This window comes from Anoplopoma fimbria, chromosome 3, assembly GCF_027596085.1.
Source record: "Anoplopoma fimbria isolate UVic2021 breed Golden Eagle Sablefish chromosome 3, Afim_UVic_2022, whole genome shotgun sequence".
NCBI classification, from domain to species: Eukaryota; Metazoa; Chordata; class Actinopteri; order Perciformes; family Anoplopomatidae; genus Anoplopoma; species Anoplopoma fimbria.
The window spans coordinates 6,112,149-6,133,128 of record NC_072451.1 but is presented as its reverse complement, the minus strand read 5'-3'; the positions used below and the strand labels follow the sequence as shown (position 1 = coordinate 6,133,128).

The window sequence follows — 20,980 nt, the reverse complement described above, 5'->3', positions numbered from 1 at the left end:
TATTAGACCAATTCAAAAAATTGCTGTCCCCGTTATTCACTTAGACACAAAAACATCGGGAAATAGGTTTCAGGCTGCAAAATACCAAAGTCGTCCTTTAATGGAATAATTCAATGTTTTATGAAACACACTTATTGACTTTCCTGCAGAGTAAAATAAGAAAACTGTTACCGCTCTCGTGTTACTCTCTGCAAGAAAATGAATAAGTGTGTTTCATAAAATGTTGAATTATTACTTTAAAATGATTTTTCTTTGTTGTCACGCTTAACTGCATTTAAGTCTCATGATATACCTAGCGTTGTCTGAGAAAAAACTAAAGTCAGCTCTTGAAAAGCTGAACTGAACAGTAATAATAATCTCATATGTCCCAGCCATGACTCAGCAAGTCACAGCAGACTTAATGTACCTTTTTCAGGGATGAGCATCCGCAGCGCTCTGGTGTACGACTGAACGGGAGCTTTAGGTCTCTCTGGTCTCTGAGGACGTCGTTGCTGCTCCTGGGTCTCATCATCAGACCGTTCACTGTCACTGGAGCTCCACGCGATGTGCACTGGGTCTTCATTAACAGCACTGGTCTGCACTGAGCACACACAAGAGTATACAAGAGGATAACATCATATGATGATCAGGAAAAGATGAGGCAACTTAAACCTTAGAGACACGTCCACAGAGATGAGTAGCTACACTCCCAAACTGCAGAGACAAACATGCGCTCAAACCAAAGTAAGCCCTGAGTCACATTATATTCTAGTCAAATATTCTAGTGTGTCCCCGAAAAAACGTTTTTTTCATATTAACAGATGTTGTCTGAGCACAGGCAGCTGCACGAGACCTTTTCCCTCATATAACAGTACAAAACTTGAAAATGTTATAATTAGATTAGGAAACCATCTTATTGCAGAATAAGTAAACAGGATTACAGATCTGACCAAACATCCAAAGGCAACTTTCACATCTTCTGAATTAAGGGTTTGGTACTCAACCCTTGTAGAAATCGACACCTTGAATTAAATACACAATGGGATTTTATGAAGAGTGTGTTTACACATTATAATTATATCTAGTTAAATTAAATGAGTGACTATACTCACCTCTTCAAGAAGTACTACCCTGAGCCTTCCACTTAGCGCTTATTGTATTCGTATTAGTTGCACTTATTGTATTTTTATTAGTTTGTTGCACTTATTGTATTCGTATTAGTTTGTTGCACTTATTGTATTCGTATTAGTTTGTTGCACTTATTGTATTCGTATTAGTTTGTTTCTGTACTTTTGCTCTGGTTTATGCTTTTAGATGCTTGTTTAAGAAAGGAGATGCACTTATGACTTCTGGTGACTAGTAGTTCTCTTGAATACCTTTGTTGAATACACTTATTGTAAGTCGCTTTGGATAAAAGCGTCTGCTAAATGACTGTAATGTAATGTAATGTAATGTAATGTACAACCTTCTAGATGTCTACAGAGATGCGTAGCTACACTCCACACCTGTAGAGACACATGTGCACTCAAACCAAAGTAAGCACTGAGATTGTATATATTCTTGCGGGTTCCCCCCCCCAAAAAAAACTTAACAAATGTTATTTTAGCACAAGCAGCTGCACGAGAAATTTTGAAACTCTTGAAAATGTTAGAATTAAATCAGGAAAAAACATCTAATTGCAGAATAAGTAAAAAAAGATTACAAATTTGACCAAACATTCAAAGGCAACTTTCACTACTTTTTGAGCCCATTTTGGTTACTCAACCCTTGTAGAAGTCGACACATTGAATTAAACACAATGTGATTTAATTAAGAGTGTGTTTACACCTAATAATTATAGCTCTGTCTGCCATCCCAGTAGACCACAAAACAAAACACTAATAAATCTGTGCAATACAAATACACTCTGTCTGTATTTATAAGATTTATTTTTTAGTTATTGTGGATTTTTTATTCTTCTTGCTTACTTACTTAAAATACTTGTTTTTTCTACTATGTACCTTGTTTGCACTATATCTATATCTATATCTAGCTGCGGGACTAATAAAGGATTATCTTATCTTATCTCTTATTTAGTTAATTTAAATAACAAAATTATGGATCATGAGTGACTATACTGAAACAGCCCACTATATATATATATATATATATATTTTCACAGTGATAATATAATATTAATACACAGTCCTTAATGTATTAGGCAATATAACTTGATCAAACAACAATTTACCCAAAGCAGATGACAGCTTTCTTATGTCAGACAGTTTCCTCCCTGATGTCTTGAGGTTCTGCAACAACAAAAACACCAACAACAACAACAACAACAACAACAACAACAACAACAACAACAACAGTGTCAGAGCACCAGGGAAACAATGCACAAGAGTTTAGTGTAATGTGAGTATTATATGGGTGTTAATAATAATAATAATGTCATTGTTTTCAACCTTTATCACTGGAGTGTCCAGGAAGCTGTCCCCACACTTCTCCCAGCTCTTGTTGGAGGAGGACACAGATGGAAGAGATGGTGGTTCTCTCACAAAACCCTTCTTCCCCACATCATCAGGAAAGAAAACACACGTGGCATCCTTGTAGTGTCTTCTTCTCTGCACAGAAGGAAAGGAAAAAAAAGGACAAGTCTGATTCATGCAAAAAAGCTAACTAGCCTCTAGCTTACAGTCAGCATGCACTAGCTTAGCCACCAGCTACTTCCTTACCTTTCTGGAAGACATGGCGACAAAGTGAAAGTGAGTTTAACCTTCAGCTTTAGTTACATATGTGTCCACACCACACCACACTACACCACCCAGCCAGCCTCCTCCACCGGCCCGCGGTGCTGCAGCAGCAGTCTGCAGGTTTGTGCAGAGCTGAGCAGCAGAACATTGAGTCCTGCCTCCGGCTGCTCTGAAGAGGGGTGTGTTTGATTATTCAACGGCGTGGCCCGGATGCGCGTGCATGTGCGTGTGTGTGTGCGTGTGTGTGTGTGTGCGCGCGCTTCTCATTCAAAAGGTAACTTTAGTGCATTGCTCTTACTCAAGTACTGTAACAATCTGAGTATTTCCACTTTGTAGTACTTTATAGTTTTACTCAAGTAAAATATAGTCACATACTGTACTTTTTACATTTATTTGACAAAAACTAGTTCTTTGAAGATTCTGAATATTAATACATAAGATACAGTACCAGTCAAAAGTTTGGACACGCCTTCTCATTCAATGGTTTTTCTTTATTTTTTATTTTTTTCTACATTGTAGATTAAGAATGAATGAGAAGGTGTGTCCAAACTTTTGACAGGTACTGTACATTGATTAATAAATGCTGAGGTATTATTATGGATTAATTACTTTTGACTGGTACTGTACTTCACCTGAGTATTTACACTTTGTAGTACTTTATACTTTTACTCAACTAAAAAATATAGTCAAATACTTTTTTTTGCATTATATTTATTTGACAAAACTAGTTACTTTGAAGATTCTGAATATTAATATATAACATACAGTACCAGTCAAAAGTTTGGACACACCTTCTCATTCAATGGTTTTTCTTTATTTAAAAAATTTTAAAAATCTACATTGTAGATTAAGATTGAATGAGAAGGTGTGTCCAAACTTTTGACTGGTACTGTACATTGATTAATAAATGCTGAGGTATTATTATGGATGAATTACTTTTGACTGGTGCTTTACTTCACCAGAGTATTTTCACTTTGTGGTACTTTATACTTTTACTCAACTAAAATATAGTCAAATACTTTACTTTTTACATTTATTTGACAAAAACTAGTTACTTTGAAGATTCTGAATATAAATACATAACATAGATTGATTAATATATGCTGAGGTATTATTATGGATTAAGTACAGTACCAGTCAAAAGTTTGGACACACCTTCTCATTCAACTACTTTGAAGAATCTAAAATATAAAACATATTCTGGTTTGTTGAGCATTTGTTTGTTTACCACATAATTCCATATGTGTTCCTTCATAGTTTGGATGTCTTCAATATTAATCTACAATGTAGAAAAAAATAAAAATAAAAATAAAGAAAAACCATTGAATGAGAAGGTGTGTCCAAACTTTTGACTGGTACTGTACTTCACACTTTGTAGTACTTTTTACTCAACTAAAATATAGTCAAATACTTTTTACTGCATTACATTTATTTGACAAAACTAGTTACTTTGCAGATTCTGAATATTAATACATAACATACAGTACATAAATGTAAATTTACAAGCCAAAGGCCTATTTTTTTTATTATATTTAAAAACCATTAACTACTATCACAACAAAAAAAGGTATAAAAACAAGGATGTCATGCATTGCCTTCAATATATACAATCAGGATTTCTGTCTTTCCTTCTCTCCCCCTGGCATGTAAGTTTAAATATATGTACAGTACCAGTCAAAAGTTTGGACACACCTTCTCATTCAATGGTTTTTCTTTGTTTTATAAATAGAATCTTAACTAACCTCACCTTTCTGCAGCAGATACCTTCATTTAGTTCTTATAGTTATGACGGGGCTGGTTGCTGCTGTTGGAGTGACATGACAACACTCCCATGGACTCGAAACGTAATTTTATTACAGCAAATCCATCTGAATCTCAACATCTTCCAAATAGCAGGTTAAACATACAAAAAGCTCACTTAACATACCTGTTTTTTTTTATTAAATATGTAAAAAGCAGATCAAGTTATTCACAAATAAAATGCAAACATGCAACACGTTTTTTGGGGAATGCATAATGAGTGGGACGTGAAAAAAAACAAACATTTACCATTCATTAATTATTGACAGTACATGTTTACATTCTTTTTCATTTACACAATTATATATAACTAAAGCATTATGGTGCACTGCCCAGTTCAATATTAGTAAATGCAATATTAAGAAAAGGGTATACGATGTACTAACTGGAATATAGCATGGCAAGTTACTCAGTGAACCGACTCTCCCTAAGACCTGTGGTTTAAAAAAACCACATCTGAGATCTGAACAGACCACAAGTTTCAGCTGAGGTTTAAAACTTAAAATGCTGCATCATAATAAAACTAGTCCACAATAACGTTTCTTCCTTCCCTACGTTTATGGAATACCAAGTTAACTCTACTACCAAACCGCCTTGTATGGTGGTAATAACACATCGGTGAGCACACTGATTATCGGAAATCTCCAAAATTTGTGAGGATAGTTGTCAAACAACAGAACTTGGCATTATACTACCATTTATCCACAATTCAATAACTGTATTGTCCTCCTTCATGAGGATGCAACTCGCACTATTCCTAAGGCTTAATAATAATAAATATGGTGAGGGTCAATGGACAGATTGTCCAATACAGAGTCAAATGTCAGTGCAACATATGAGAGGAGGTTAAATAAGAGCTACTACGAGCCCTTTCAGGGCTTTGCTTATTGCATTCTTGTGATTATTATTGTTGATATGCAAAATAACAAAAACAAAAAACAAAATGAAAAAGGAAAGAAGCTGGGAAGTTAACACTTGCACTGGCAGGTAACAGTTACCCGTCTAAACTTCAGCATTTCATCACGTGTACTGTAGGATTTGAATTGACCTTCCACACACACAAAGTCCTCAGAAAACTTCTGTGATGGTCGGAGCTTGTTCTGCTGGCGGAGGTCGTCACCACAAACCTGCCACAGCAGTTCACCAAAAGTCACAAAAAACATCAAACAGTGAGCAGAGGGGATACAAAAAATAACTATTTAAAAAAACTGTGACGGTGCTTCTATTCAGGAGGTTGCTTCATGTGCTCAGTCTTGGAGAGACAAAAAATGAAATGAAACCATGAGGAAAAAATTAAAATCCTTTAACAGTTCTCACATATTTTAAAAAGAGGGTTGTAACCGCGTTGAGGGATGACGGCAGTCAGTATTCATCCTGCTCCTCCTGTTGATCATCTGGCGCCTCCTCGTGGGCTTGCTGGTCCACTTCCTGTCCGTCGCCCTCAGCCAGCTCCGCTCCCTCCTAAAAATAAAGCGGACAGACAGTTTAATACCAGTGCTGCTGAAGTTAGTCCACGTAGAGCTTTGATTCTCTGTCCAAACCCGGGCCTGCTGTCATTTCTCAAAATCCTCCCAGGCTTGAAACGGATCGGGTTCTCACCAATGTTGACTTAAAACTCCCAATTAATTAATGAGGAAGAATATACACAGTGATCTATGAAGTGTTGTGTTTTATTTTTGGCTTCTGTTTCTAATTTGTACTTTGACTGTGTCCTTTATAGGTCCTTTATATTTTCAGCTGAGCAGCAATGCTTTGTGCCATCGTCAATAACCTACTGTCACTGTCAAATCACAGGCTCCTGACTCACATTATGAGGAGAAATGTTACACAATCTCTATTTAATAGTTATGGAAATGGCATATGACAGTTTTTGAGGCTCATGTCGGAGATCAAATCACATCACTGTCTGTTACCGGCTGAACAGACTTAATGTGCGTTCCAACACCCATAATACCAGACTATTTATAGTATGCCAGAAATAAAGATTTAGTATGTCCCAATTCATAGTTGGAATGTCAAAAATACAAGGATGTTCTACTGCATCCGGTTGCAGAATGCAAACCAGCATGCAATCTGCTTTTAACCCGTGATGCTAGTTATGTTTTTGTTTTGTTAATTAATGCTATTATGTCATCTCTCTGCCTTGTTTTTAGTGCTATAGCTTTTATTTTGTTTGTCTTAACAATGTAAAGTGCATTCGAGTACTTTTTAAAGCCCTATACAATTAAAATGTATTACTATTATTGTGACCTACAATCTTGACAGCCTGATAACAGTTCAAGGTGCAACTTTAAGATGAAGTAGTATGTCTTCATTTTATGCATACTGCCTGCAAGAGTTCATACTTTGTAAGGGCGGCTGCAGTATGGACTAAAAGTAGAAAAAAAAAGGAAACATATGCGATTTGGAACGCTGTCGTAGTTGACTTAAAGGAACAGTGGAGGATTCTAGCGGAAAGATTCCAGATTTGCAGCGAACTCAAAACACTTCTGCTCACCCCTTTGAAGATATAATATTTCATTTCTGCCAATAAATCTCCCTAAATTAGGCCAAAAAATGCTGCCATGGTTCAGACTCGGGTCGTGCTTGGAGAGAAACTATGCCGGTTCATTACTGTAGGGCCTGATTATTTTTGGGCCTGATCGCAGCTTTAGCTCAAAGGCAAACAAGTGTGATTACACACAAAGACTGACTTCTTATCCCTTTCAAATGCTTATTAACTTCCACATGATTTTACCACCAGGGAAAAATGGCATTCACATGTGGTTTATAGGAAGAAAAAAAACAAAAAACAGCCTCCAACTGTCCCAAATCCTGTTCAAAGAAAGGTCACGGACTGACCTGTTCGTCTGTAGAGTAAAGGACCTCCATTAGCCGCTCGACAAACGGGGCATTTTCTTCACCGTGTTCCTGGCACAGCAGCTCCACCTCTCGCAGCTTGCCGAAGTAGTAGTCCCTCTCCTTCTCCACTCCTTCCAGTGCCAACTTGAATGTGTTCATCTACAAAAGTAAAAAAACGCAAGATTGTTTTTAGCAACAATGTCAAAACTACAAATCGATGTGGACTCTGGTTGAAGACAAAATGAAACAGAGAAGCACAAAAATCAACTAGACAAACAACAAATGAGTAACTCACACACACACACACACACACACACACACACACACTCACACACACACACACACACACACACACAGAGACAGCTTTGCATTAAACTGATGTGAGAGCTTAATTTGAAAAAACTGTTGCATGTTTAAAGACTTCCACAAATATTTTAATACATTTTAAAAATCCAGCAGAAATAAGATGTATATAATGTTTGAACCTGTTTTTTGGCTGCAGATTCAGGTGATTTTTCTCTGAAGGTTCATGAATATGAGTGAATCAATATATACCCTTCACATTGTAACATTGCCAATTAATACATTGTTTTTTATAAAAAAAATATCAAATATAGCTGTTTTTCCTGATACAAGTTATCTAAAGCATTAGTCACATGTAACTAGGGTATTCCAGAGTATGTTGCTTAATTGACAATTCTATGGATTGGAACTCAGTCTTCATCTAATCATGGTGCAGATAATCTATTGATCTGTTTAGTCATTTGTCAAGTAAACTATCAAACATTCTCTTCATTTGGAAGCATTTTAAATTCAATAAAGCTATTGTTACCGGTCAAACCACATAATCAAGTTCCAGCTCACTTTCACAATGACTACCTTTGCAGAAACATGTTGGATCACACAATAGAACAACTCAACTACATGGCTTCTGTTTTACTGAACTGAGTATGTGCAGCATTACATTTTAAATATACTCAGTCTTGTTCAGTGCACATTAAAGTTATTTAGATATCTTTATTTTGCATGTCTTATATTTCTACTATTTTGAATCACAGTGGGTGTAATCAAGACTTTGACAACGATCAATAAAAAAGGAAAGACCTATTTGCCCCCTTTGAGTAAATATATAAGAGTACCAGCGTTTATCTATGTGGATCGGTCGTATCAATCAACATATTTTCCAGAGAAGTTGCTGTCGTACGTTAAGCTGGTCGTTGTTGTGAACGAGTGGCTTGAAAAGCTGCAGCAGTCTTTGGTAGAAGAGATTAATAAACTGGTTTAATAAAATTGAATAATGATTTTACAGGTTTCTGCATTTCCTTTGGTGCAAGCTTGATTCAAAAAGTGCAGGTGTTCATGAATGTTTAGTTGATACGTTTTAGCTTCAGTTCTCTGTTCTAACTCTGAAAGCACAACACTTCTCTGTCACAGCTGTCTGGAGCTGAAGCCATTAGTCAAACATAATCAACAAAACATTTTTCAAGCAAAATGACAAACATGTGTCTGGTTCCAGCCTCTCAAAGCTTTTCTTTGTCCTACAAGATGGTAAACTAGATTTATTTGTGTTTTGGACGGTTGGTTGGATAAAACAAGCAATTTGACAACGCCACGTGGTCAGGCAACGGGCATTTTCACTATTTTCGGACACTTAAAACGAATAATCAAGAAAATAATTTGGAGATTAATCCATAATCCAAATAATAATTATCTGCAGCCTTTCTACCATCAGTGAAGTTTGAGTGTAGAAATGTGAGCAAAGTGGAGAAAATAAAGAGTTTGGTGGTCTCATTATTGGTTGTCAGTTTCAGAATAACAGAGATGAGTGGTCAGAGTTGAGCGTTTGATAAACACACCTCCTCGGTAAGATGTGTGACCTGTGCTTCCAGTTCTTTCTCTCCTTTGGCAGGAATCGGTGTCGCAATTGCAGGGATCTTTTTGGCTGACGAGGGTCTGGACGTTGGTGTTGAGATCTTGGGGGTTGTAGAGCTCGACCTAGACGCTCCTACGGCAGACAAAAAGGTTTAGTACTCGGGGATGGAGGACTGGCAACGTTAAGCTAACTTAGGTATTCTTTCTCCAAACATTTCACATATTTTTGCATTGCAGAAGAGATGTTTGCCTTCACTGTCCTTTCCACAGCAGGTGGAGCTTACCTGCAGTAGGGGAGCTGGCTGCATGTTGGGACTTCTTTGGCAGGTTGAAGATCTGCTCACCGGGGTCGGGTGGGGGGATGGCATCCTGACCCTGTCTGGCTGCGACTGGGTCATACTCTTTACCGTCGTAATTGGCATCAAAGAACTTCTTGAACCACTGGATGAAATCGAGATTGTCCTGAAATCTGCCTTTGACCAGTTTCTCTACAGGAATAATCTGAATCGAGAGGAAAAAGAGAATTCAAATAGAAATTCATGCAATTTACTCAAAGCACAAACAGTGTGGAGTAAAGATTAAATTGCAGATACTCTGAAAAAGATAAAAAGTAAGGTAAAGCGACTCACCTTGTCCACATTCATCCGTTTGAAAGACGCCTGCAGCAGTTTGAAATTGTGAATGTACTCGTGCTCCAATTTAGCTTGAAACTTGACCTTCTTAAGACTGATGCAGCCGGGGAAGAGCAGATCCATGAACTGGCAATACGCAGCTCCTAAAGACGCAAGAAAATGTTAGTTGAGTACATAATCCCTTGCTCGAAAATTAGAAGACTAGAGCGCCAGATATAGGATTTATCATGACTTTGATGACAGAAATCCACTAGAATAAATCCAGATCAATGAGCCTGTTTCCTTAAAAAAATAAGTTTTAAAAGAACTATTAATGCGGATACTCGGTAACAAGGCTAATAATAACTGAAGCCGAGCTAGACCTTTATCCATTTGAAAAAGAGGGCAGCAACTCAACCTGGCAGTGTGTCAGCTATAACATAAAGCTCACATAAACACAACTAGAGAGCACACACAGGTAATCTACATCAAACAAGAAGCTTACACCTAAAGAAAAGTGTGTGTGTGTGTGTGTGTGTTTCTGTGTTTCTGTAGGAATAGAGTGATTGAAATTGGATTACTTGGTTACAGCAGAAGAACTAAAGCAAGCTACAAGTTTATTTATAGACATTCTCTGCCAGAGAGAGAGGTGAGCATGTTTCCACAGGTTGCTTTAACTGCCAGCTCACACAGAATGATTTGATCCCTGATGTAATCTCTTAAAAACCTGCTTCCCATCTCAAACGGCCTCTTTGACACCAGACGGAACTAGCAGAGGGAAGAGGATAGAGGATAGGGAGGAGTCTTTCCTTCTCTTCTCACCTGAGGAGAGCTGCTCCACTTTCGTATAGTTGAGGCAGAGGATATCGTTAACCCAGGCAGTGATGTCATGCCTGCTCATAGTCTCCTGGGTTATTGAGGTAGAATATACGTTGACCGCCATCCCCCAACTGAAACAGAAAAACAACAACAACGCTTAGAACCAAAAGCAATGCATCTGGAATAGAGCTACCGTTTCATTTCGCTTCAGTTTAGTTATTATTAAAACGGTTTCTGATTCATTTCATGCCGATCGTCTAATTGCAGCTCTAAAAATCTGTACAAAGTGTACACTCAAAACGTACTTTAATGACACGTTAATAAACTAACAACCAGCCCTTTGGTGCGTGATGGTGAAAAATGGGTCAGTGAGTTTGTGATGTTGCTCTTTTCAGAACATTCAAATAGTTTCCTGCATCCTCCGCAAAACAGGACTAACGAGTCTCTAAACGTACGGCGCACAGTGATAACACACCTTTTAAGATAAGATAAGATAAGTTAATCCTTTATTTAGTCCCGCGGCGGGGAAATTTGCAGGATTACAACAGCAGAGAGGATAGTGTAAACAAGAGACATAGTAAATACACAAGATCAAGACAAGTATTATAAATAAGTAAATACAGTAATGCTACAGTAATAACACAGTAAAGAATATTAAATAAGTTAAAAAAAAAAAAGCAAAAAATCCACAATAACTAAAATATTATATAAACAGACAGAATAATTATGGTATCATACAGTGGATTGCACACATATTTTTATATTGCACACATTTATATAGTCGTTTGTTGGTACGTGTGGTCTACTGGGAGCAGAGTTGGTTGTGCAGCCTGACTTTTTAGGACACATTTGCTGTATTAACCCCTGAATTGAAGCAGACCGTGTCAGCCCTCTTTGTATTCGTGCCTGGGATCCTTTAATCTGATTTTACCTGCATGCTAGACAGAAAGCCGCAACAAAATTGGATTAGAAAGATGTTTTTTGTAATTTTACCTGCTTGCTTCCAGGGCGCCTGACCCACTTATACTGAGGATACTCAGGCTCATATACAAAGAAACATACCAGGTGCAAAAAAATAATAAATGCATTGAGGATCTCTCAAACTTTGATCCTTAAAGCTACGGATTAAGCGGCTACACAGCATGGCCACGGCACAATGGATAAATGCACACAATGTGTTTAGAGGGGGCCTCATTCCCAGCGTTTCACACACACATATATTGGGTAAACGTGACCAGCCAAGTATCTCGAAGACCACCGAGGTGCATCTTGACCCCCATTTTTTTTTTTACAAATGTAAGCATTTCAGTTGATCCTGCTCAGACAATCTTGTTTGCAGTTAACTTGACAACACATGCAAGTGTGTCATATTTTGTTTTACTGCAATGCAAAAAATGTCTGTCGCAGTCAGTCCTTTAAAGCTCATTTGGTAACTGGAGGACTGATAACATTACTCTAATTTAGTTATTTTCTCAATATAACTCAATAATCTCTTGAGTAGTTGATGAAAAAAATCAAACCACGGGTCGGGTACATAAAAGGTGGAAAACATGCCCTTGTGTCTGCAAATAATTCACGTATTTTTTTGCACAGCACAAGAAATGTTTGCAACCTTGCCCGATATACCATGCGCACGTATGAGCGATAAAGTAGTACTCGCTGTTATTTATCATAGCCATTAATCAAGTGTGCAGTCATGTTTAATTCCCTTAACAGGAATACACACTGCTGCATAACCATCTCCTTCTAACTCATTTAAAGAGAACATGCAGCATGGCAGCTGCATTAAAACACACCCCTCTTTACTGGTTTATGGCTGCGACTGGTATGGAGTTCAAATCATCAAATCATGCTAAATCACCATCATCACCATCCACCAGGGTATTTACAGGCAGGGTGATCACCATCATCATCATCATAATAATAATAATAATAATAATAATAATAATAATAATAATAATATGTTAAAAGGTTAAAGTTGTGCAGGATCAGATCATCATGTGGCTGATTCTCTGGGAAGTGAGGGGAAGGAAACTGGGCCAGTCGATCTCATCATGTCAACAAAGCGGTGTGTGTGTGTGTGTGTGTGTGTGTGTGTGTGTGTGTGTGTGTGTGTGTGTGTGTGTGTGTGTGTGTGTGTGTGTGTGTGTCTCTGCAGATAGCATGCTTTGTTAGCCAGGCAGGGATAGCCAGCCGACACCGGGGCTGGGCTTGATGCCTGGACTCGAACAGGAGGAGTGGGCGGGTTGGTTCGGGTTGGTTTGGTGGATCGGGGCTTGTGCAGCAGGTTTTTTTGCACATTAAAAAACACACCACCCTTAAACACACATGCATATATATTTCAACATCAGGGATTATTAGGAAGCTGCAAAGTGTCATGTCACGGCAGCAAGGGGCGCGTTGTCTGCGCGTCATTAAAACAAGCGATCCGCTCCAAACGAACCACCGGAGCCATGGCGCACAAAAAGCCCACACACATGACAACATGACACCGGGGCCCGCTGTGTTTCTGGGCTCTATAAACCAACACAAGGCGGGTTTAAGCCCAACTCTAAGGGGATTTACAGCCTACCATGACAGCAGAATGAGAGACAACCCGGGGGAATGGAGAGAGAGAGGGAGAAGGAGAGAAGGAGAAGGAGAGCGCAGATGGGCGCAAAGCAAAAAAAGACGCGACGCGGAGGAGGAGGAGGACCAGGCCGGAATGCAGGCTTTTCTCTCTGCAGCAGTGTCTGTTTTAGGATTTTTTTTTTCTTTCTTATCTTTCTTAAATGCAATCAAACGCGTATTCATTACACTGGTTTACCTGTAGGCGCGCTCTCCTCGCACTGTATTTTTCCTGTAAGGAATGATGTTGGTTCCGTTGTCCGGGACGATGTCGTTGTTATTCTCTCCATTTGGGGAAAGGGCTTGGGTGGGACCGGGCATTTGGGTGTCTTAAAATGTTGAACAGATACTCTGTTCTCTCTCTGGCTTGGAAAAAAAAATAAAAAAATAAAACAACCAACAACAGGAACGATGCACAGATTTTTTTTTTTTTTTTTTTTTTTTTGCAAAAAAAGAGAGAGAGAGAGAGAGAGAGAGAGCCGCACCTCCGGGTCTCCTTCCTTCTGTCTGCTTATTCTTCACAAATCTCTGCCCAGAGTGACGTCGCTGCACCGCGTACCACGTGACTGATGGGGCTGGCTGCCTGTTCCTTATGGTGGGCTATTTCAGTCCACCAATTTAAATTGATCACCCATCGCTATCGTCACCGTTTATAGATCAATGCGTGTCGCTTTTCAGATGCAGATCAACAGAAGAGAATAGATGATACTCAATCAAATGGAGAAGTAGGAGGTTTGATTAAAAAAAACCAAAGAAGGAAAAATGCAGCCCACCCAGTTTCACCTTCAAATCTTCACAGGCGATTATTATTATTATTATTATTATTATTATTATTATTATTATTATTATTATTATTATAATAAACACCCAACAAATGTGGGTTGGAAAAAAAAAAAAGAAACGCAGGCGATTATTATTATTATTATTATTATTATTATTATTAGAATAAACACCCAACAAATGTGGGTTGGAAAAAAAAAGAAACGCAGGCGATTATTATTATTATTATTATTATTATTATTATTAGAATAAACACCCAACAAAAGAAGGAAAAATGCAGCCCACCCAGTTTCACCTTAAAATCTTCACACCCGATTATTATTATTAGTTTCATTATTATTCATTAATCTTCACAAGGCGATTATTATTATTATTATTATTATTATTAGAATAAACACCCAACAAATGTGGGTTGGAAAAAAAAAAGAAACGCAGATCTTAATAGATAAAAGTGGTGCTGATGAAATGATGACGCAACACAAGGTATGAGGAAGAGTACTAAAACGTTTTGATTACAAACCATGTTATTCAATGCTTTCAAATATATATTTTTTAAAAATGCTCAAATGTTGGAAGGTTTTGATTAAGAAATAAGTAAAATCGACAGAAACTTTTATCAGCAACAATTCTGATGATCTTTTAATAGTCATTTACAGCACACATTCAATAGTTTGAGCTATTAAAAGTGTGAATATTATTGTTTTTTTAAATAACTGGATTCTGGAGTGCAGGTCGGACTTGTGAATGGCATTGTTTCACCATTTGCTGACTATAGACCAAACCATTAATTTAAAAAAAGAAAATAATCCTTATTAATCCGGATTTTTATTTTTTTTAATTAAAAAATGTCATGAAATAGTGAAAAATCACCATTTCCCTAAACCCACAGTGATGAATAATTAATCGACTATCAAAATGGTGGCCGGTTTATTTTCTGTCACCCAACTAATCGATTAATCGACTAATAATTTAACAGCTAAATGAGTTTAAACTTCCAGTATAAGGGTGCAACGATGTGCTTTATCTATACAAAGATCTAAATCAGTACGTGGTGTTGTCATGCAGCCCTGTGGTCGCTCAGCTATCTCCTCTTGTTTTTACATTGTAAAACAGTGCTTTTGTTGTGTTGTAGTTACCGCTGAGCAACGACCCTGAGTGGCTCAGAGGAAACTACGCCTTTCATTCAAGTCCTGTGCTACTATTAAAAGGTGACTTCTCAACTACTTATTTTTGCCGTATTTAAATGAATATGTGTGAAATTGTGAGACTGCCAAAATATACAAATATCCTATGTGTCATTACACCCCTAATATTCAAATATCTGTAACAGTAAAGGCCAAATAAGTTTGACTTTATATGAACATGGTTAGTAATCAGTGATCAGAAGATACTGTTTGTGGACCAGCAGGTTAACAGGCATGATGGAAAAGATCACAACAGCACTGAACCAAAACAACACAGCCGTGATGTTTTCCAAAATAATTCTATGCATGAAGTAGAACCATGTCCAGCCAATCACAAGGTCTTTCTGATACTGTTCAGTTGTTTTACTGCCTTGATTTCTTTCCCTTGTTTTGTTGCTTTATCTAACAGGCTGCCTACCATTACAGTCCTTTGAGGTTTCGTATGTAAAATGTACAGACACAGACAGTGAAAGAAATGCAAGTATAGACTTTGAGATCAATACAAACGATCCATCTTTCACAACCATCAGTCCAAAGGTGAACTCACATTCTGGGCCAGTAATGCCTGAAACTTTGTTTTACATGTAAACAGTTTGTCCTCTGAGTTTCTTGCGTTTGGTTAAAAGGCAAAATATTTCGTCATACACACGCATATTTTTTGCTTCTTCTGGTACAAATCATCAAAGCCCTGCCTCAGTGGAAAGAAAGCATATTTTAAAGCATGTAACAGGGCTAATCAACAAAAGATTTAATTCTACAGTGTACATTTCAACCTCCAATTACAGCTACATTTTCTGCCAAAATGGTGAATAATATTTCAAACCGTCCAGCAATGCTTTTGAAATTTATTAAGTAATACTCTCAAGATTGGGTCAGTGAGCTCACTCAAAACTGTTCCTCTGGTGCCACCATCAGGACAGCTGAGGTCACCTTTTAACTACAAATCCTGAACTTTTACAAAGAGCCTACAGACTCTTGACCTCGGATAAAAACAAAGGCAAAACGAATAAAGTCCACGTTAATCCGTCTTATTGTACCAGTTAAACCAATTTTCACTTCACCTACTTAGAATGTTATAGTTATTTAATAGGATTTTCATTCTTCAAATTCCAACAGTGTTTCTCTGTGAAATTATGGCCATAATTTACATCATCACGCTCAGTTATTAGGCTTTAAAATAATCACACTGGAGCTTTTAAAAGTCACATGTCGGCAAAGAGGATGTATGTGCCGCGGAATGCATCGTTAATGTGACTGCAATAATTCACCCTTGTACTAAAATGTGCATTTAAGCTACTCTTTGAAGTGTTTAAGTGTTTCTCAAATATTTCAAACTTGCTCCCGAAGGCTTGCCATCGGCGTGGACTGGATGATGAATGTTAGTTAGAGTCTGATGGTGGCACCTTGCATGGTAGCCTGTCATCAGTGTGTGAATGGGTGAATGATATGTAATATACTACTGATTGTAAGTCGCTTTGGATAAAAGCGTCTGCTAAATGACTGTAATGTAAATGTAATGTAATGTAATGTAGAATAAAATCAAGGCAGCGATTTCTTTGGTGGTTGTTCATGAAGGACAAATATTTAAAATCCCCTGCCTCTAATGGGTTTTTACTCTACACAAATTCCTGCAGAGCCCAAGGCCTAACCAAGAGCTAATCTCATTAAATGACCAAACAGTGGTTACTAGAAATGCCTCCAATAAGAAATAAAAGTACGCAGTGTTATGTTTCTACTACAGTAACGCTGAAGGCTCCTTCAGGCTAAAAGTGACAACTGCAGCGAATTGGTTTAATTACAACAGGTTGCACAAAGGTCTGCTTTCTGTGTCCGGCCTCAAGCTGCAGAAGAAGAAGAAGAAGAAGAAGAAGAAGGACATGGTCAAACTTCAGGGGCTGCAGGGAAAACGGGAAGAAAAAACGCTGTGCTGTGTTCACATGGGCAGCAACTGCATTCCCATGATGTGTGTCACTGCTATCTCCAGGCTGTCAGTGAAATGAACCTGACACTTCCCAGTCTGACAGGTCTTTAGGTGTCACCCATAGCTGTCACCACAGAGGCGGAGCATGCACGTCCTGTTTAAAATAAACGTTCAGACTGTGAAGCCTAATTAAATATGTAAATATTGGACCGTAACGTGAGAGACACGTCACATCTGGGCCTGTTTTGGATTACGCTTTCACCTGAAGAGGGGTTGTCCTCCTCGGTGCTCTAAATAACAACAACAACAAAAAAGATAAACCACAAAATATCTGTCAAACTATACCCGTTTGTTAATGTATTCCCGGCCTTTTCTGACTAAAATCAGCAAAGCTTTGTTGTTTTACGAACTGGTGAGACGATGAATACAATCCAAGTCCAGCTTGGTTTGTATAGGTGTAGATATATACGGGCCTATTTGATACCAAAACACTACATGATGACTTACAATACCACGAGGAAGGATTTTACAACTGTGAAATTGAAATCTACGAGGAAATGCAAGCTTCAACATGTTCAACTGGCCCAAGTATTGCGATGCCAGACGACGTTACGCTGAGTTGCAGCAAGTTGAGCAAGGTTCCACCTTTTCTCCGGACAGAAGTTAAGGTGCTGTGTTTTTTATTTGCACAATGCCTAATGTCTGTCTGAACATGGAGCCTCAAATGTTTCAAGACTGTTGGAGTGAAACTTAAGCTTTCGAAAATATGCAGAAAGCTGACTTGTTGGGGTGAAAAAATGAACAAAATTAAATGTACGAGTCATTTTGGGAAACAGTGACCTCATTGCGTATATATTCTCCACAAATATCCAACTTTTTGGAGTTGAAAGTGGGTTTATTATGTAACAATGATAGAATCAGGTGGGTAAGACTAGAAACACATTATGTAAACAAGATAATCTATCTATAACAGCTGCTTTGTTTAGTTTCCACGTTCATATTGCTTGCTTTTGTTTTCCATCTTAATGCTGTATGTTAAACTACAATAAATCACTGGGCCAACATGCATTAAAACTCACACCATAGGAGGACAAACATTCTACATTCATACACACCACCAAGCTTTCTCTTGCACCGTGTCATCCAGAGGGTGTGTGAGGGATAGGGATAGGCGGCTCCACCCAACAGACCCAGCCCTCCACATTCAAAAAATAGGAAGGAGGTCTTTGCTATCCTGAACTGTGGGTTGAGCGGGTTCATGGTTGCTTGGTATCTAAGAAGAACTATTAATGTTTGCAGAATATGATACTTTTAAGGGTCAGACTTGTGTGTACAAACATTTTTAGGGGAACCTCATACCTAAATAAAAAAAAAAGAGTACATGGAGGGGTCAGGAACAAATAGGAGGAAGCACTGATCTCTCACATCTTTTATCACTGGTATGACAATTAAATATAATTATGTGTATAAGGGAAAAGTTTGCTTTTGCCAATGGAAAAAAAAAGGGCAATTTTGCACCTCAGACAAAAGACAAGGAGGTCCATGATCTACCCTCTCTCCTTCTTCTCGTTTGCTCTCTGTGCACACCAACCCTCATAAATAGATTCAAGTGAGGAAAAACACGTGGGGGGAAAAAGGCACATTTATGAGATTTCAAAGCAGCTTTCTGCAGAGAATCTGGTGCATGAAGCTCATTTTGTTCCTGCCAACACTTCTCCGTCTGAACAGTTGACAGCCGACATATGCCCTGACCCCGGGTAACGTGGACGTCTGCGTAAAGGCGGTCCGGTTTTTGGAGCCTTTACGCACACATTTATTCCAAGACGCAACTCCAAACACAACCCGGAGCAGTTCTGCAAAGGAAACGATTTAAAAAGACTCACCAGTGAAGTCCGTTCCGCTGGTTACAATGTGTTAAAAAAGAGAGAGCTGCTTTTTCCGGCTGAGTCACCCCACCCTCAAACGCCCATTCTCATTCTCACTACACGGTGAACGGAAAGCGGGCGGCTGATTGGACGACGCGTCATCGGTGTCGTCGCTGATTGGTCCGTCGGGGATATCGCTCGGAAGGTCGACCAATCACGGTTCGGTGCGTTGATGGTTCGGAACAGCCAACATCTTTCCGTCCTGCTCCGTGTCACTCAACCACAGACACGCAAATCTTTTCAAACTAATAAATATTTATTGAACACAAGGTTGGAAGCATTGACTCAAACCGACACTGTTTTAATATTTTAAATTAATCTTCTTACCAAATAAAATTACTAGGTTACAATTATCGAAAAGAATATATCTTTATATATCTATTTATATATATAGAGAGAGAGATATAAAAAATAATAATATGAAATCCCACTTTAGTGCTTCAAAGTACAATATATGAGAGCATTGAGTGAATCTAGCAAAAATTGCAATACTACTACTACTCCTAATTATGATAATCATAATCATAATAACAATAGTATTACTACTACTACTACTACTACTACTACTACTACTAATAATAATAATACTAATAATAATAATAATAATAATAATAATAATAATACTAGTAATAATAATAGTTATAAATCATCTGGTTCCAGCTTCTCAAATTGTCTGCTTCTCTGTATTTTATATTACTTAAAATTGAATAAGTGAGGATTTTGGACTTTTGGATTTTGGTCCTTTTTAATTTGTGATGGTAATTTTCACTATCATTTTTATTAGTAATGGACATTTTTATAATTGACTCAATTATTTCCCCCTCTTGTATTCTATTCACACTACAGGATCAGATGGACTGTACGTCTTTAAATTCCTGTTGGAGAAATATCCATGTGAATTTCAAGGACCTTGCTGAGACAGAAAGTTAAATATTTATTATAAAATAATGCCTCCTTCCTTCATTGGTCAATATAAAGTTTTCATCTTTGATTAGAATAAACCTGATGTTCAGCCTTTGACAAAACTGCATTCCTCATGTTTTAACACCAGGGTGCAGTCATGCACCTGATACGAGACGTAAGATATCAGGAAGAGGGCGGCTTGCTATAAAATGAATCTCTCCTATAGCTAAAAGAGTAGACAAAACATAGACCAGATAAAGAAAGCAAATTTTAATGCCAAGATGCAATTCAATTATGCAAAGACCTGTTTGTAGATTTTGTATCTATCTTATAAACACTGTCTGTGGAAATAACCGTCTTGTGTTGATGTCTTTAAAAAATACTGATAATGTCAATAATAATGAGGTTTAATATCAGTTAATTCATATGCTGATAATTCTCCCTGAGCCTGAGAGCAAAATTCTCCCTCCTAATATCCACACGACTGTGAGATTCAGTGCTGGATGGCTGCTTTTATGTTACCTCAGATGGGTGTATGTGATGAATTATAGACAATAGGTTGAGGGCAGCCAACAGTGCATTTATGACAGATAATAAATGTGCACTGCCAAACCAAGCCAATTGAAGTGTGCCGGTCTGGAATGGAAAAAAGAGAGAGAGAACGAGTTCATAGACAAAAAAAATGTGATATTGTGTCAACACTTTATTATTATGCATCACCACCATGCAGAATCACTGCTATGAACTTGCTCAAAAAAAATCAAAGTAGATATATTTCACACATTTATGATTTTAGATTGGCTTAGCCACTTTTCCCAAAGTGACTGAGTAAAGTTTCACGCGCACTCGGGAAGTACATCAGGAGTGTGTATGTTTGGTGTGCAAGTCACACGGAGGTTTGTGTGTGTGAGAGCAGCGACGCTAGCAAATGAATCGATGATCAAACCTTAATCATAAAACATTGATAGTAAACATAATTTGTTCAATGACCTCACCAGTGTAA

General features: G+C 37.9%; 2 protein-coding genes across 4 annotated transcripts in view; both read right to left on the bottom strand.

Annotated features, from left to right (window-relative positions):
• The window catches only part of spidr (scaffold protein involved in DNA repair), a 34,222-nt gene extending 31,356 nt beyond the window's left edge, over positions 1-2,866 (bottom strand). Inside the window, exons 1-4 of the mRNA XM_054626929.1 lie at positions 2,697-2,866; positions 2,427-2,585; positions 2,210-2,267; positions 407-580 (exon numbers count right to left, since the gene is read on the bottom strand). Of these exons, the coding sequence (XP_054482904.1) occupies positions 407-580; positions 2,210-2,267; positions 2,427-2,585; positions 2,697-2,711 (406 nt within the window). The 5' untranslated portion in view covers positions 2,712-2,866. The remainder of the gene's footprint in view (positions 1-406; positions 581-2,209; positions 2,268-2,426; positions 2,586-2,696) is intronic.
• A 1,664-nt stretch (positions 2,867-4,530) lies between these two features.
• mapre2 (microtubule-associated protein, RP/EB family, member 2) lies at positions 4,531-19,094 on the bottom strand. 3 transcript variants are annotated; one of them, XM_054596814.1, is made up of 8 exons: positions 13,750-13,761; positions 13,464-13,626; positions 10,661-10,788; positions 9,857-10,002; positions 9,512-9,728; positions 9,212-9,360; positions 7,356-7,514; positions 4,531-5,975 (listed from the first exon to the last, which is right to left on the bottom strand). In XM_054596814.1, exons 2-8 carry the CDS (start codon positions 13,583-13,585, stop codon positions 5,877-5,879), a joined length of 1,020 nt encoding a protein of 339 aa, XP_054452789.1. In that variant the 5' UTR covers positions 13,586-13,626; positions 13,750-13,761; the 3' UTR covers positions 4,531-5,876. The 3 variants fall into 3 exon arrangements, with proteins under 3 accessions (XP_054452789.1, XP_054452790.1, XP_054452788.1); XM_054596815.1 differs by lacking the exons at positions 13,464-13,626; positions 13,750-13,761 and adding an exon at positions 19,033-19,094; XM_054596813.1 differs by lacking the exon at positions 13,750-13,761 and having other exon boundaries at positions 13,464-13,686.
• Positions 19,095-20,980: the final 1,886 nt, after the last annotated feature.

Excerpts from the sequence above, each read along its gene's own strand:
- mapre2 (XM_054596814.1), bottom strand. The coding sequence starts at position 13,585 with ATGCCCGGTCCCACCCAAGCCCTTTCCCCAAATGGAGAGAATAACAAC. Across the intron at positions 10,003-10,660 it reads AGTGGAGCAGCTCTCCTCAG|GAGCTGCGTATTGCCAGTTC; the intron begins GTGAGAAGAGAA and ends TTGCGTCTTTAG. Across the intron at positions 7,515-9,211 it reads TCACACATCTTACCGAGGAG|ATGAACACATTCAAGTTGGC; the intron begins GTGTGTTTATCA and ends TTACTTTTGTAG.